The sequence below is a fragment of the Melospiza georgiana genome, chromosome 16 (assembly GCF_028018845.1).
Source record: "Melospiza georgiana isolate bMelGeo1 chromosome 16, bMelGeo1.pri, whole genome shotgun sequence".
NCBI lineage: Eukaryota > Metazoa > Chordata > Aves > Passeriformes > Passerellidae > Melospiza > Melospiza georgiana.
In genome coordinates, this window is record NC_080445.1 from 3,114,175 (window position 1) to 3,129,221 (window position 15,047).

The following is a 15,047-nucleotide window of genomic DNA, read 5'->3' on the forward strand; positions in this document are numbered from 1 at the left end:
CACTGTGTACCCCAACCCAGCCTCTCCTTTTGCCTTTGACACCCTTCCAGAGGAGCTGGAGCAGAACACAGCGTATTCCCACAGGGAAAAGTCTTCAGTGGGCACTGAAAATGAACTTCTTAGAGTACAATAAGTGTCAATTTCAATGTATGTTGCAGTATATGCTGTCTGTGAGCACATATTTGCCGTGTTAGAGCTGTAACTTAAGAACACACTGGAGAAGGTTCATTTGTGGGACATCGACAAGATTGCTGATGGAGACGTGTGAAGATGCTGATGACAACTTGTGAATTTTTCTATATTTCCTCACAATCTGAAGCACTGCAAGGAGGGCACCTGACACCCTGTAACGTGGGACGGTGCGAGGCGCTGCCCTGGGGGATTGAGGGACATGATCAGGAGTTGTTTACCATCCCCTGAGGAACAGCACAGCTGATGAAGGGACCTGCTGGACTGCAAATGAAGGGAAAATCCCTCAGGTGCCCTCTGCCAGGCTGGCAGTGCCTGTGGCACCTGGGGCAGAGTGTGCAGCCCCCACTGGGGAATTGGCTCCCAGAGAGGAGATCACAGAATCATGGAATGTTGAGGGACTGGGAGAACCTTAAAGATCATCCAGTGCCAACCCTCTGCCATGGGCAGGGACACCTTCCACTGGCTCACGTTGCTACATTCTCCGTCCAATCTTGCCTTGGACACTTGCGGGGAGGGGGCAGCCACAGCTTCTCTGGGCAACCTGTGCCAGGGTTTCACCACACTCACACGGAGGAAATTTTTCTGAATATCTAATCAAAATTTCCCCCACTTCCAATTATTACCCATTACTCCTTGTCCTGTCCCTAGGACAGGCTGCACGGGCGCAAGGTGGCACCGGGACCACCATGGTCCCTCATGAGGGAGCCGTGACACACCCAACATGGCGGCGGGACACACCCAACATGGCGGCGGCCCCGTCCCGCCCGCCGGCCGCGTTCCCGTCCCTAGGACGGGCTGAATGGGCTCAAGGCGGCACCGGGACCACCATGGTCCCTCCTGAGGGAACAGTGACACACCCAACATGGCGGCGTGGCACACCCAACATGGCGCCGTCCCCGTCCCGCCGCCGCGTTCCCGCCCTTCCCTCCTCCCATGAGCCCCCGCGCGCGTCCCTTCCGGGCACACCAAGATGGCGAAGCCGGGTGAGTGCGGGGGGATCAAGGTGACCGCGGCGTTCCCCTCCTTCCCTCCCTCAGCCCCGCGCTGACCGGGCTCTCTCCCTCTCCCTGCCGCAGTTCTCCTCAAGGACACCAAGCTGATGGACGTGAAGCTGGGCCAGCTGGGCAGCTGGCTGGCCATGAGGGACTTCACCCCCGGCGGCATCTTGGGGGCCATCCGGAGAGGTGAGGGGGATGCGGGGGAGGCCCGGAGGGTGCGGGACCCTCATTCCTTCTCCTGAGGGAGCCAGGGAAAATAGCGCACAGTAATCCCTGCCTGCCAGAGAGGATGATGCCTGAGGGGAGGGTGTCTGGCAGCGCAGGGGCTGCTCCATAGCCAATTTTGCTTCCCAGAGCAGTTTCTCCTGTAACATCTCGTTTTCCCATCTGTAAATTTATTTCTCGTGTGGGTTTTATGCGCTAGATGTTTGTTCTCAGTGTTCCTTCGTGTATAAAGGGGAAATGGGGTGCCTTTAGTCCTGAACCCTTTGGCTGGAAATCTTGGGGTTTTACAGCATCACAAGTAAACAAAAAAGGATTAAAAGGCAATTGATCGCTAAAGATGGTGAAAGAGGAGACCGAGCCCTTATGGATCACTTTGGGACCAATGTCATTTGCTGCAGATACAAATGTCATTCAGGTAGATTTAAACACAAAATGTCACGTGTCTGCCTTTGATAATACATGTGTGCATGTATATATTGTATGGAAGATAATTCAAAAGGAGCTTGAGCTCATGAAAGTCCTAATAATATTTAGGAAAAAAATGGGAAAACAGTTTTTTTCCTTTTGTTTTTTTTTTTTTTAAGGCTTAGGTCTATTAACTGGGGATCACCTTGCTCAACCAACACACAGGTTGCCTCCTCTCAGACTTGCTTCTGAGACCTTCAGATGTGTCATTAGAACCAATTTCCTGAAGTTTTGTGAACCCAGGCTACTTCTTTCTCTCACAGGGTAACACACAACCCATCTGGCTGCTCTGAAACCTTTTCCTCCTCCACAGGTCACCAGAGATACTACAACAAATACATCAACGTGAGGAAGGGGGGCCTCGGGGGTCTCTCCATGTTGCTGGCTGGGTATATTGCCCTCAGCTACATGTGGAGCTACAGTCACATCAGTAAGTAAAAACCATGGCTCAGTGTGTGCAGGGCAGCTTGGAAGGTTGCCTGGGGGATAAAAACAATCACCTGCTGCTGCTTTTAGAAATAAAAGAAAGATTGTTGGCAGACAAACTTCTTTTAGCTGTAGAAAACTTGAATGCTATTTTCTTGGCAATGGAGAAAGTTTAGACCTTGATGCCTGTCTGACCTGACAGCACCTAGGAAATAAATGCTCAGGGGTTTTTCAGAATGCTTTCTTGCCTAGAATTTCAGGTGTGGTGGGTTGTTTTTTTTTTTTTTTTCTTGAGAGTTCAGCAGAATTAAATTGCTGTGCTTTGCTGCAGAGCACGACCGCAGGAGGAAATACCACTGAGACACCCTCAGAAGGTGAAGCTGCAGCTCCTGGCACAGCTGCCCTGACAGAAGACATCAGAACTATGGATATTAAACCTGTACTCTTGTGACCAATAATAAAGTGCATACACTTTACATTTCCTGAGCTGACATTCTCCTAATTGAATTGTTAATTGTACTGTGCAAATAAATTTGTCTTCTGAGAGTTTCACCCCTCAGGGTAAGTTTAGAGGGAAAGCAGCTGCTCCTTGGGCTGTATCATGAACTGTTGGTAACTGATTCCTGTTTGATTAAAGTGATAGCATGGGATTGCTTCTTCCTGGCCATTAGGGACAGGCTGGACAAGGGGCTGAGAGGATGTGTTTTGATTTGAAAGAATATCTGAGCTTTGTGTGCCCTGTGGGTGTTTCTGGTTCTCAGTCAGGCTGTCCCCAGGGGCTGCAGGTGTTTTGGGCAGTTTTCCATCATTGCACAGCACTGTCTGAGAGCAGACAGGGCTGCAGCTCTCTTGCTGTCACTGCCTTAGGTAACCCAAAATTTCTATCAGAACTCCTTTCACTGCCAAAACTGGGAGGTCATTCTGAGTGGGAATAAGCTTCAGACTTTTAATCTGTCAAAATAAAGGAAAACTTTCCTTCTTAAAAGCAGCTCAAAGGAGCATCTATGGGTGTGGCCCCAGCTCTCAGCTTCCTCATGCCCCAAAATCACACCAGCACCTGGAGCTGGGCACTGCTGCCCACCTGAACCATAGCTGTCTGAACAGCAGGGAGGGTAAAAACCACTTCTTGAGGGACATGAGGAATCTCCCAAGAGCTTCAGTGGTTACAGGAAGGCTTTCAGTGTTGGAAAATGGTACTGAAACCCAAAAGCTCCTGAACTGGGTGGGGAAGGTGATCAGGCACTGGTATGTTTTGTTTTAGCTCCCTTTCCACATACCCAGTTACAAACAGATCACAGCTCAGTCTGAGGGGGGCACAGAGTGTTATCAAAGTGTCTGATGGTCTGTGACTTCAAACTTCCACAATGAAATAACTGCAGTCATTGACACCAACACAGGCTCTGGTCACTTCTCTTAATCCAGCCACATTTACCTTGTTCTTCAAGAAAAATAAATTCACAGCCAGCTTTTGCCATCAGTACATTTCATAAAAACAAAATATAAAGGCAGGCAGCAAATGAAGAGATGGGGTAGAATCAATAAGGCTCACATTGTGGGTATTTTTTTTTCTTTTAATTCACATTTTGTCATTGGCCCTTTTGAAATAGTCATCTCAAAATAAATGGGGTTTGTGATGAAAAAAAACATGCTTTCAGAAGGGATCTCTACCAACACTTTAAAAGCTGTGTCCCATAAGAATAAACAGCTCCACTTCTGCTCTCTAGTGTGGGAATAGCTGCTCAGAGTGAGCTGTTTGATGGGGGCTGAGACAAGGCTCTTCTATTCCTACTCCAAGCTGTGCTCTTGTCCCTCCTTTCTGCAAGTGGGAACTGAGCACAGCTGCAGCTTTCCTATAGTCATTGTTCCTTATTGTCTGGCTAACCAGAGATGCCAATTTATTCTCCCCCTGATCAGTTCTCTCCCAGAAGATTGATTTCTAACCTTCAGCACAGCAAGAAGCACAGAAACAAAGTGAGTGGACACAGGTTTTACTGCCTGATGTAGGTGAGGGGTTTGTCAGCCACCAGGACAAGCTCACCAGGCTGACCTGGAAACAGGACTTGGCTTTTGAAGAGCTACAGGACAGCAGAATCCCTGCTTCCTCACTGAAGAGAAGGCATTGCAAGTGTTAAGTCTTCCCAGTCAGTCTTCCTGCTTCCACAGGGAGGGCTGAAACGCTGCAGATTCTCCAAAGAGAAGTGGCAGAAGGAAAATACTTTAAAGAAACACTGGCCTAAGATGTGTTTATGTGGAGTGCTGCACCAGTAAGGGCTTGGTTTATCTACTGGCTTTTAGATCTACCTTTCATAAGGGCTCAATGAACACAGGCGGAGGCCAAAATTGATTTTAAAAAGGTTAAAACTTAAAAAAAGTTGGGAACAATTACAAAAATGTTGCTTAGCAGCAGCCAGCCTCTGACCAGTTCTTTCAGTAATGGCATTAAAAAAACAACCTGATTAATAGCTCCAGACATTGTGCTAGGCAGAAACCTTTCCTCAGTGGTAACAGCTCCCTTGCACCTTCCTGCTGCTCCTTCACTGTCCACTGAGAAAGGCCAGGTGTCCTTTGGTGCATCTGTTGGCATAATGACCTTTTTCACCACACTGGAAGAGAAAGAGACAGGAATTATTGCAGGGATACAGCTCTTTCCCTCCTAGCTGCCTTTATTAAGGCACCCAGCAAGTGCTCCCATTTGGAAGCTTTTCCACACGTGGAAGATGCAGCATTTAGCAGGTGCTGTGAAACAGGGTGTCAGGAGGGACAGGATTTATGGGCTGCTAGCAGGAGTAAAAACTGCTTCTATGCTTGCAGTAACCTGATGCCATGTTATTCTAAGACTGCTCCATGTGATATGCACCATATCCATAGGGACTCTCCTGATCTTCATGAATAAACAAAGAAAAGCACCTCTGAACTTGAGAAAGTCACAGATTCGTGATTTTGCATCTTGAAGCTACTCAAACACACAGAAATGCCAGTGCCTGGTGCAACAGCCTTCTCCAGATCTGTAATTTACTTGCAGATTAAAGAGGCAGCTATTAAACGTTTTCAGTGAAATGGATTCAGCTATTTAACATCCCTCTCCAATCACAGTGACTTTCACCCAAACATGCACCTAAGGCTCAGAGGTGACATGTAAAATGTTGTAACTGTCATGGCAAAAGGGACAGGAAGATTCTTTGTCCTTTTCCAGTGACTGTGGCTTTTGCGGAAAAATAAGGAGATGGAAACTTGTGTCCAAATTTTTCTGGTGCTCCTCAATGAGCAACCAAGGTGAACAACTCATTCCTTGCTTTGACTCCACAGGGTGCATTTACAGCTCAAACACTGAGCAGGCTTTGCAAACTTAATTTGCTACTTTCAATGACCTTCCAGGAGAAGAAAATCTACACCCACCAGTGTAAGCAAGCTAGCTTATGAGACAAAAAATTTCTATTAACTCTTATTTTGAAATGTGCAGCTTGGCAGTCTCCTTCCAGTCTTTGGGGCAGGGTTTTCCTGTTTATTAGCAGACAGCAAAGTCCTACAGAATTTGTCATTGCCACAGCAAGGCAGCGACCTCAGAACTCAAGGCCAATTCCCACAGCTGTATCCAGGCACCACACAGTGTCTACTGAGCAAAGCTCAGAATTCAGAGGACCTTTTTACACTGTGAAAAAGCTTTTCTGCCTTCCCTCCTGAGCCCTCCCCTCTGCATTACCTTGTAGCAGGTGACCTGCTCCAACGGCCGGGGTCCTCTGTTCCCACTGTTGTTATTTTGAGATTGCATGACTCCAATGACTTGGGGTGTCCTCTGTTGGGTAGGAGAAGAGTTCTGACTCGTTAAGTGCATCAAGGATAAAGATCTTTGTGGTTTTTGTTTTGTTAAGAAGGGAAAAGAGCACCCCATATGTCAAATGATCAATTTTCCTCCAAATCTGTGTGTGGGTGCTCTGCCAGCTGGAGCAGCAGAAAGAAGAAATCAAAGCCCAGTGATCCTGTTTTTCTCTGGAAAGCAGAATTGGAGAGTAGGTTCAGGCTGCTAAAATATCATTGCCATCACGGAGGGATGTCACCCTGATTACAAAACCTGGCAGACTGCTGCACAACCACATCTGATGTGTTTCTGTGTGGCGTGGGAGTGTTCTGTGACATGATCTCCATGTGAAGTTGGAACAATTGTGGGGTTTCATCACTACAATGGCACTCAGGGTTGCTCACTGTTTAATTCTCCCTTCCAAACCCCAGAGCCTGGGTGCCCAATTTTGACCACTTGACAACCTAATCTAATTTAAAGCACCGTGGGAGAGCTTTGAGGGTGGCTGTGTGGGGAGGCAGGGAATCTGGGTACCTTTTGCTGTGTTTGTGTTGGCTGAGGCAGTGGTGGTTGCTCTGTGGTTCCCATTGGCAGTTCAAACCGAGGGCTGGTTTAGATGGAAACAAGAACATTGATTCTCAAATCATATGCCAACATTTTATCATCAGCTCAGTCAAGTAACTCCAAACAACAAAACATTCAGCCAGTTAAATCTGGTTCACAGGAAACAGACCTCCCCCTCCCCACTTCTCTTTACATATGTGTTGCATATCCCTCTGCCTTCTGGAATATAAATCCATGTGATTCCACTGCACTGATGGCACCTAATCACCATGCCAGTCTCACTGGGAACTCCCTGGAGAGGCCCTGCCCCATACCACAGATTGCTTTGGATTGGAAGGGATTCACAGCTCATTCAGTTCCAACCCCCCTGCCACAGGCAGGAACACTTTGAACTATCCCAGGTTGCTCCAGCTCCATCTAACCTGACCTTGGACACTTTCAGGGATGGGGCAGCCACAGCTTCTCTGTGCCAGGGCCTCCCCACCCTCACAGGCAAGAGTTTTTTTCTAATTCCTAATCTAAACCTACTCACTTTCAGTTTGAAACCATTCCTCCTTGTCCTGTCACTACATGCTTTTGTAAATACTTTTTCAATCCTCAAATCAGTAAAAATTTGGCCCAACTAAACACTGGCAAATCTCCAAACCATTGGGAAGCACGGGAGCACCCTCATTTGAAATGAACCAGACCTCAAGGGTAACACAAGGCTGCAGGGCAGGCCTGGAGCATACTCACTGCATGAATTTACAGGCAGGGCCCTCTGGACAGAATCCTACCAGGTAATTCACACAAATGACTCTCCGAGTGTGCCGATGTCTGCACAGGGGACCTGCAACAGCACAAAGCTCAGCAGTTCCCATTCCAAACATCCACATCCCAGCAGATCATGCCAAGATGGAACAGCAACACCCCCCCCTTGGTCTGCAGGCACAGGAACTGTGGCAGGCACATACCGTGTTTGCAGAAGCCTCTGTCATACCAGGGACAGTCTTTGATCTTCGACTCCGGGTCAATGTGCAAGAATGGACATTCCTTGTTACTGCATTCCCCTGTACCAAAGGCAAACACACTTCTCAGTCAATTGTGCAGGTCTGAGATCAAAATGACTCTCAAAACATTACCTGGATCACGTAGCTCCCACAGAGCAGTTACCAACATTTGTAACTTCAGGCACAACACTCTCACTGCCTGCCTTAACCTCCATGAAGAGCTCCAAGGACTCAACCCTGGTCAGCCAAGCTCTACCAGACTGGATGATTTATGTTTTTAAAAACAATGGGGGAACTAAATTTGAAAGAGCAGTCGTGGTAACAAAACCCAAACACTTAGTGTACCAGAAGTGTGGAGAAACTACAAATTGCACACTAACCTCAATCCAAGGAAACCTACAGGACTATAAGTTTCTGGCACCAAGTTGCCCCATTATGTCCAGATCTCCAGAGCTGGAAAGCAAGTGCACAAAAGTTTTGCACACCTATGCCCTCTGCTGCTCATCAGCTCCCCAAAATCACAGTCATGCAAAGACCAGCTGCTCAGCCTACTCATCTCATACCACAAAAAAGAGAATTAAGGCAAAAAAAAAAAAAAAACAGTAAAAAGAGCAGTTCCCCCCTCTTCCTGCAAGGGACAAGCAGTCAAGTGAAGACACCTACAATACATCACAAATTTACGTGGATAATAAGGTGAAGCAGATCTGGGAAAATGTCAGCCTAACATCAACCACAGAAGAATGTAATGCCATGAGGAGGAGGATCTTCTTCAGACTCCCACACCTGCAGGAGCTGCTTACCAAATTTGGAGTAGAAGTAACACTCAGGCATCTTGGTCATGTCATACTCGTGCAGGAACTCGCACTGGTCTCCCTTTTTGCACAGTCCTCGTAGCCAGTGTTTACAAACAACTGTCTTTTCCCCACTGATGTGTCTGAATGGGCACATGCCTCCTGTGGAAGGGTGGGAGAAGGGAAAAAAAGAGCAATTAAAGTGTGTCACGCAGGGCAACAGCAATCTCTCTGCAAGAGGGGTTTCAGAAGACAACACCTATGATTTCAGGCTTAGGTGATAATAGCAAAACAGGGAGTTCTAAAACAGATTTGTGATATCCTCTAAGGAGCTTCACAACAAAGTCTCCAGCTCTTAATCCTGGACACTACAAACCACAGCAACTAAGAGGAGATCCACTGCAAAGTCAGCTTATGGTGAGTTCAAACCTTCCTTTAACAATAGCTTTGTTTATTTATTCCCTTAAAATATAGCTCCCTTAAAAAATACCATTATTTCCCAATTACTGCAGACATTCCAACATCCTTCAGTTTCCTCCTCTATCTAGGTTTTCCCCTCAGCTTTACAAAACAAGAGCACTATAACCAGTGCTGGAAAATCTGTTTTCAGCCCCCATCCTGTGAGAATAATTGCCTTTTCCAATATTCCACACCACTTGCCTTTTCCACATGCCGCCTTTAAAAAAAACTCACAGACAGCTGCGCCCGATTCTGTGGAGAGAACAAGGAAACATCATTTATTTTATCAAAGCTTCATGGCAACCTTTAGAACATTTCCTGCCCTAGAAAGAAAATCTGATCTCCAACATCAAGAGAAAAGCAGCATTTTGGTTTGGGGAATTTGCTTTCCTGCAGGAGTTTCTTGTGAAAGCCTGGCACCCAAAAATATCTGTTTTTTCTTGAGGGACAGCAAGGGGAGTTTGCAGATTTGGAGGTGCTTGTTTTGCTTTTCAGCTGTTTAAGTTCTTGACTGGGTTTTCTCCTGCTGTTAAGTCAGTCCTATCACAGAATATCCTGAGTTGGATGGGACCCAGAGGGATCATCACAGTCCAACTCCTGAACCCGGTATTTATAGTCATGGCATTAGAAGTTTTATATTTCTTTACCAGAAGTGTCTGAAACAGTATTGGTATGTTATCCCTAGCAGATCCTGACAAAAATGAACATTCAAGGGAGTTAAACACAAGTTTAGTAGCCCTGCCAGAAAAATTCAGCAAACTCTGAGTCTCCTGAGTTAGTGTCAGACTGAAGGAAAGATTTAGAGAGTCAGCCATGGATAAACCTAAAGCAGATGACTCTCCCCATCGAAATACTTCATCTACCAAAAGGGAATGAAGAAGGAAATATAAAATACTGTGCAGGAGAGAGATGTTTATTTACAGTAACATCTCAACTTTACTTTTCCAGCCTGGCTAGCAGTAACTACGAATTTCACTAAGTAGAAAAGACAAACATCTGGGTTATGACAGAAACTTCACGGGGAAAGCAGAAGTTGAGTAGATCTACGGGTAAGACCCGAGGAAGACGCTCAGATCCCTGAAAACCTCCCAGGCACCCCAGCCCAGCCCTGCCCACCCTGCTCGGCCCCACGGCCCGGCCCGAGCCCCCCGCGGAGCAGAGCCCACACGCACTGTCCATGCCAGGGAAGGGGAGCGGCTGTGCCCCCAGCTGCTGCTCCACGGCCAGCTCCAGGTCGAACGTGATGTGATCCACGCTGGCGATGAGCTCTTGCATGGTGGCAGCTGGGGGCCGCCGGCAACGGGAAGGTAGGGGCGGAATGGTGGCGGTGTTGGAGGCGGCGGGCGGGCGGGCCCGGGCGGGCCCGGCCCGCCCCGCTCCGCTCCGCGCCGGCAGCGCCTGCAGTGAGGGGAGGCGGCGGCGGCAGCCCCGTGGCCGCCCCGCGCCGCCCGCCCGCGGAATGACGGGACCCACGGCGGGCACGGCCGCCCGGCGGGCAGCGCGCGCGCTCCGGCCAATCAGCGCTCGGGGCGCCCCAGCCCGGCGGGCAGCGCGCGCGCTCCGGCCAATCAGAGACCAGCTGGGACACGCCCCTTCCGTGCGCGCAGGCGCCGTGGGCCAGGGGCGGGGTGAGGAGGGACCGTGTGAGGGCAGGGCCGGCTCCGGGTTTGATCCCGCTCCCGGTGCCGGTCCCGGTTCTGTTTCCGCTCCGCACCCTCTCGCTTCCGGGACAGCGGCACATCATGGGCTCCCTGCGGCTCCTCGTCCCCCGCTGGTGCCGCTACGCCTCCCCCGCTGGGCTGCGGGCGCGGTGCGCAGCCCCCGGGATGGGACCCGGGCAGGCGCCGCTCCTGTCCCGGCCCCCAGACCAGGGCCTGCTGCCGGGCTGGAGAACGTGCAGCTCCTCCCAGGCCTCCTCCAGACTGCCCGGCAGCGACCCGAAAGACATCAGTGCTAGAAGCTCCGCTGGAGCTGCCGAGGAGCAGAAGGATGACGATGATGATGATGAAGGTGTGGAGTTTGGGACGTTGTCTGATAAATTTTCCTCTAGGAAGTATTACCACAAAACCACAGCACGCTTTCGGGATTTAAAGCTTCGAGAAGAAGGAGAAGAAGAACCAGAAAGAAAACCTCGACGTGGCCCTAAGAATACTCCATACTGGTACTTCCTACGGTGCAAGGCTCTCATCAAAGAGGACAAGGTTTGAGCCCAGCTCTTCTCTTGTTTTTAATAGCACTGATGAAAGATGCAGCTCTGACTTGCTGCGTATCACTTGGTATCTTTACAGAAAGAATTAAGATAAGAATTTCCTGTAGAATCATAATAAAACAGTTTGGGTTGGAAGAGACCTTAAAGACATCCAGTTCCACCCCTTGCCATGGGCAGGGACACCTTCCACTATCCCAGGTTGCTCCAAACCATGTCCAGCTTGGCCTTGGACACTTGCAGGGATCCAGGGGCAGCCACAACAACCTGGGCAACCAATGCCTCACTTCCCTCACAGTAAAGGATTTCTTACCAATATCTAACCTAAATCTCTCCTCTGTCAGCTTAAAACCATCCCCTGTCCTGTTACCACATGCCCTGGTCCAAAGACCCTCTCCAGCCTTATTTTGAGGAGCCCCACACTTTGTAGGACTTGCACTACAATCTGCCCACAGCTGCATTTATTAATACCCATTGTAGTTGATTCTCTTGCTGCCTGTTGATGGATTTTTTTCATCCTTGTAGCTGGCAGAGGCTCTGGAGCTGTTTGAGGTGCAGATGCTGAAGGAGGAGCGTGTCCAGCCAGAAGAAGGCAATTACACTGTTCTCATTGGTGGCTGTGGCAGGGTTGGATACGTGAAGAAGGCGTTCAGGCTCTACAATGATGTAGGTTTAACTTCTCTCTCAAAGTATTTTCTAAGCTAGAAGTATTTCAAGCATTCAGTCACGTTTGTTTGTCTCCAAAACACCTCTGTGTTAGTGTTGGCACCTTCTTAAAAAAAAAGTTTAAAAATTCAAGCTGTCCTTTTGTAAAAAAGGCAGTTCAAGTCCTTCTTCTCTTCCTTCAGATGAAAAAACGAGGGTTGATGCCCACAGAGGCCACTTACACAGCCCTGTTCAATGCCTGTGCCGAGTCCCCCTGGAAGGACTCGGGGCTGCAGAGCGCCCTGAAGCTGCGGCAGCAGCTGCAGAGCAAAAACCAGGAGCTGAACCTCATCACCTACCACGCCCTGCTGAAGGTCTGTGCCCTCTGCTCAGACCTCAGGATGTGCTTGGATGTACTCAAGGTAAACTGGTGACTTTTCTCCTGTTAAACCTATTCTGTGCTGTGGTTAAAGCTCCTGGAAGTTGGCACGTTGCATCAGGTTTTGATTTCATTTCCAGCAGAGATGATTACAGATCATGTGTTTCTGTTTAATTGATCCTTATTGTCATACAGTGAAATTGTATGTACCAAATACAATCGGTATTGGTACCAAAGTCTAAACTTAATTACCTAAGAGGAGGCAGTTTTGGCTTTAAAACTGGCTGGGTGTGTCCAAAACTTGTTACATCTATCCCCAGAAGACGAAGGTGGTTTTTGACTTCACCACACAGGGTAACTGGGAAGCTTAATGCTCTCTCTGCTCTTTTCAGGAAATTGTGCAGAAGGGCCATGTCCTCACAGCTGAGACCTTCAGCTTCCTCCTCATGAGCTGCATAAAAGACACCGAAAATGGCTTCAGATTTGCCTTGCAGGTTTGTCCTTGTGTTCTGAGGGGAGGGAAAGTGCTGCTGTGTTTAACTCATCACCTGAACACCTGGAAATAGCAGTGGGGTGGTGGAATGGGAGGAGTTCAGCTCCTCCTAGCATGAGTTCTGCAAACCAGACTTTGCTCAGGACATGTCATACATTGTACATTCTGTACGTGCTGTACATTCACTCCTTCTCACACAGATCCCATTAACAGATGTGCTTACAGGCTGTTATTTAATATCCATCTTCCCCTGTTCAGGTTTGGCAGCAGATGAACAAGCTGGGAATCAGGGCTGACAGCCACACCTACAACCTGATGCTGCGTGCAGCCAGAGACTGCGGGATTGGCAATCCCACTGTGGCCTCCAGGCTCCTGCTCAGCCCCCCTGAGAGCTCACCTCAGCTAAAGCTGCCACCTGGCAGGAAGGAAAAGGTGAAAAATCAGAGGAAGAAGGGATCAGAGAGTGCTCCTGTCCAGCTGGATGTGGAAGCTATGGAAAAGCAATTGTTTCAGGAGAGTTCAGTGCAGCCTGAGGAACGGATCCAGCCACAAAATAAAGATGTGGCTGGGGCTGAAGGAGAACCAGCTGCTCCTGACAGCCCCAGAGTCACTCACAGCAGGGCTGGAGCCTTGGTGAGGAGAGCCCAGAGTGAGATGGAACAGGAACAGCCACACCCAATCCAGAAGCTGCCTTTGTGCAACCTGCCCAACTTGTTGGATTCCAGGGTGGCTGACACAGCCGTGGTTTCCTTGGGGACAGTGGCCACACCATCCCACAGACTGGCTCTGATGGGGGATGTGGAGGGATTCTTGAACAAAATGAAAGAGGACAATGCAGAGCCCAACATTAAAACATTCACATTACTGGCTGAGCTGGTGGAACCCCAAAGCCCCTCAGAGTCCTCTCTGCTGGCATTGCTGGATGATCATAAAGTAAAAGTAGATGTGACCTTCTTTAACACTTTAATGAGGAAGAGAAGTAAACTGGGAGACCTGGAGGGAGCAAAGGTGAGAGAAAAACCTCAGAACCAGCCTCATCACCACCTGATGTCTCAGGCTTCTCTTTTGCTGAGACCCATTTCTCTGTCCACAGTAGAAACTGGGATCTCACACCATTTCCCACAAGGTGGTGCTTGGGTTAATTTCTGAGTATTTATGCATTCTGTTCTAGCATGTCCAGCTCCCTGTCTGGAAAGCTACAGTAAGAATTTTTGGGAAGTGATGCCAACACTTGTATCTTGCAGAGCATGCTGCCAGCTCTGGTGAAGAGGGGACTGTCACCTAACCTCCACACATTTTGTAACCTGGCAATTGCCTGCCACAACCAGCAGGATGGACTGCAGCTGCTCTCGGATTTGAAGGTAATCAAAGAAAACTGCTCTGCTGCTTGGGGTCTGGGCTGCAGGAAGAGGCAAAGTGAAGTGTTAATGCTTTTAAAGACCTGATGAGGTTTTTGTGATGAGTGGTTTTGTTCTCTTCACAAAAACATGCAACTCCAGAGCAGCTGGAGCTCAGGTGGTCTGTCTTAGCTTGTGCTGGCACTGCTCAAGCTGCTTCACAGGTCCTGTGATGAGAGCTGTAAAAAGTAAAAAGTGCCTCCGTGCCTTTTCCTTCCTGCACTAGTCAGAAGATAACTTGTTTACCCATAGCATTTGCTCTTTCCAGAGGTCTGGAATAACCCCCAACAAGCACATCTACAGCAGCCTGATAGCTGCAGCTGTGAGGCAGCTGGATTACAGTTACCTCACGGAGATCCTGCGGGACATGAGGAACAGGCAGGTGCCTCCCAACGAAGTCATCATCCGGCAGCTGGAGTTTGCAGCACGGTACCCTCCCAAATTTGACAGGGTAAGGAGCCACGACTGGCAGGCTGTGAGGGCATAAATATGATGGTTTAATGTCTGCCTGAGTGTCCTCTGGGTTTGCCTGGTCTGATTGATGATTACTTGATCACTGTTTCTTTGTAGGATCTTGTAGCTCCTGCAGGCTGGTGCTGAAGTGAGCTCTCACCTAACAGAAACTTGTTCTGGTGGGTTTCTCTTTGCAGTACAAGCACAAAAACCCATACCTGGAGAAGATTGATGGTTTCCGTGGCTACTACTACCGCTGGCTAAAGGTGATGGCTGGAGAGGAGACCCCCCACCCCTGGGCCAAGTACAGGACAGCAAAGCCTGGGGGGCAGGACAGCGAGGCAGAGGCTCTGCAGGAAAAGGGAGCAGGATGCTGAAGTTTCAAGTTCTTCCAGCACAAGGAAGATGCATGACTTGCTTCTTTGAACTGGCTTGTAGTAAAGCTGCTTTGTGTATCCCCAACCCCCAGCTCTTGCAATAGTGAAATAATAAAATATTTCCTTTTGTTTTAAGGAGGAGCAAATACATTTTCAGTGAATTTCCTTCAACTGCTGAGGATTAGATGGGCT

The 15,047-nt window shown here is 48.8% G+C and overlaps 3 protein-coding genes across 4 annotated transcripts; 2 read left to right on the plus strand and 1 right to left on the minus strand.

Moving 5' to 3' along the window:
* The first annotated feature begins 1,087 nt into the window (after positions 1–1,087).
* ATP5MF (ATP synthase membrane subunit f) lies at positions 1,088–2,790 on the plus strand. The gene is made up of 4 exons (XM_058035221.1): positions 1,088–1,175; positions 1,269–1,376; positions 2,194–2,310; positions 2,638–2,790. Exons 1-4 carry the CDS (start codon positions 1,163–1,165, stop codon positions 2,664–2,666), a joined length of 267 nt encoding a protein of 88 aa, XP_057891204.1. The 5' UTR covers positions 1,088–1,162; the 3' UTR covers positions 2,667–2,790.
* Positions 2,791–3,700: 910 nt separating this feature from the next.
* On the minus strand, positions 3,701–10,276 carry CPSF4 (cleavage and polyadenylation specific factor 4). 2 transcript variants are annotated; one of them, XM_058035220.1, is made up of 8 exons: positions 10,078–10,275; positions 9,107–9,157; positions 8,456–8,608; positions 7,620–7,715; positions 7,402–7,495; positions 6,637–6,709; positions 6,007–6,099; positions 4,647–4,909 (listed from the first exon to the last, which is right to left on the minus strand). In XM_058035220.1, exons 1-8 carry the CDS (start codon positions 10,178–10,180, stop codon positions 4,841–4,843), a joined length of 732 nt encoding a protein of 243 aa, XP_057891203.1. In that variant the 5' UTR covers positions 10,181–10,275; the 3' UTR covers positions 4,647–4,840. The 2 variants fall into 2 exon arrangements, with proteins under 2 accessions (XP_057891202.1, XP_057891203.1); XM_058035219.1 differs by lacking the exon at positions 6,637–6,709 and having other exon boundaries at positions 3,701–4,909; positions 10,078–10,276.
* A 252-nt stretch (positions 10,277–10,528) lies between these two features.
* On the plus strand, positions 10,529–14,985 carry PTCD1 (pentatricopeptide repeat domain 1). Its single transcript, XM_058035218.1, has 8 exons — positions 10,529–11,106; positions 11,637–11,777; positions 11,960–12,178; positions 12,528–12,629; positions 12,887–13,636; positions 13,873–13,989; positions 14,294–14,476; positions 14,676–14,985. The coding sequence occupies exons 1-8, from the start codon at positions 10,648–10,650 to the stop codon at positions 14,853–14,855; spliced, it is 2,151 nt and encodes a 716-aa protein (XP_057891201.1). The 5' UTR covers positions 10,529–10,647; the 3' UTR covers positions 14,856–14,985.
* The last annotated feature ends 62 nt before the right edge of the window (positions 14,986–15,047 follow it).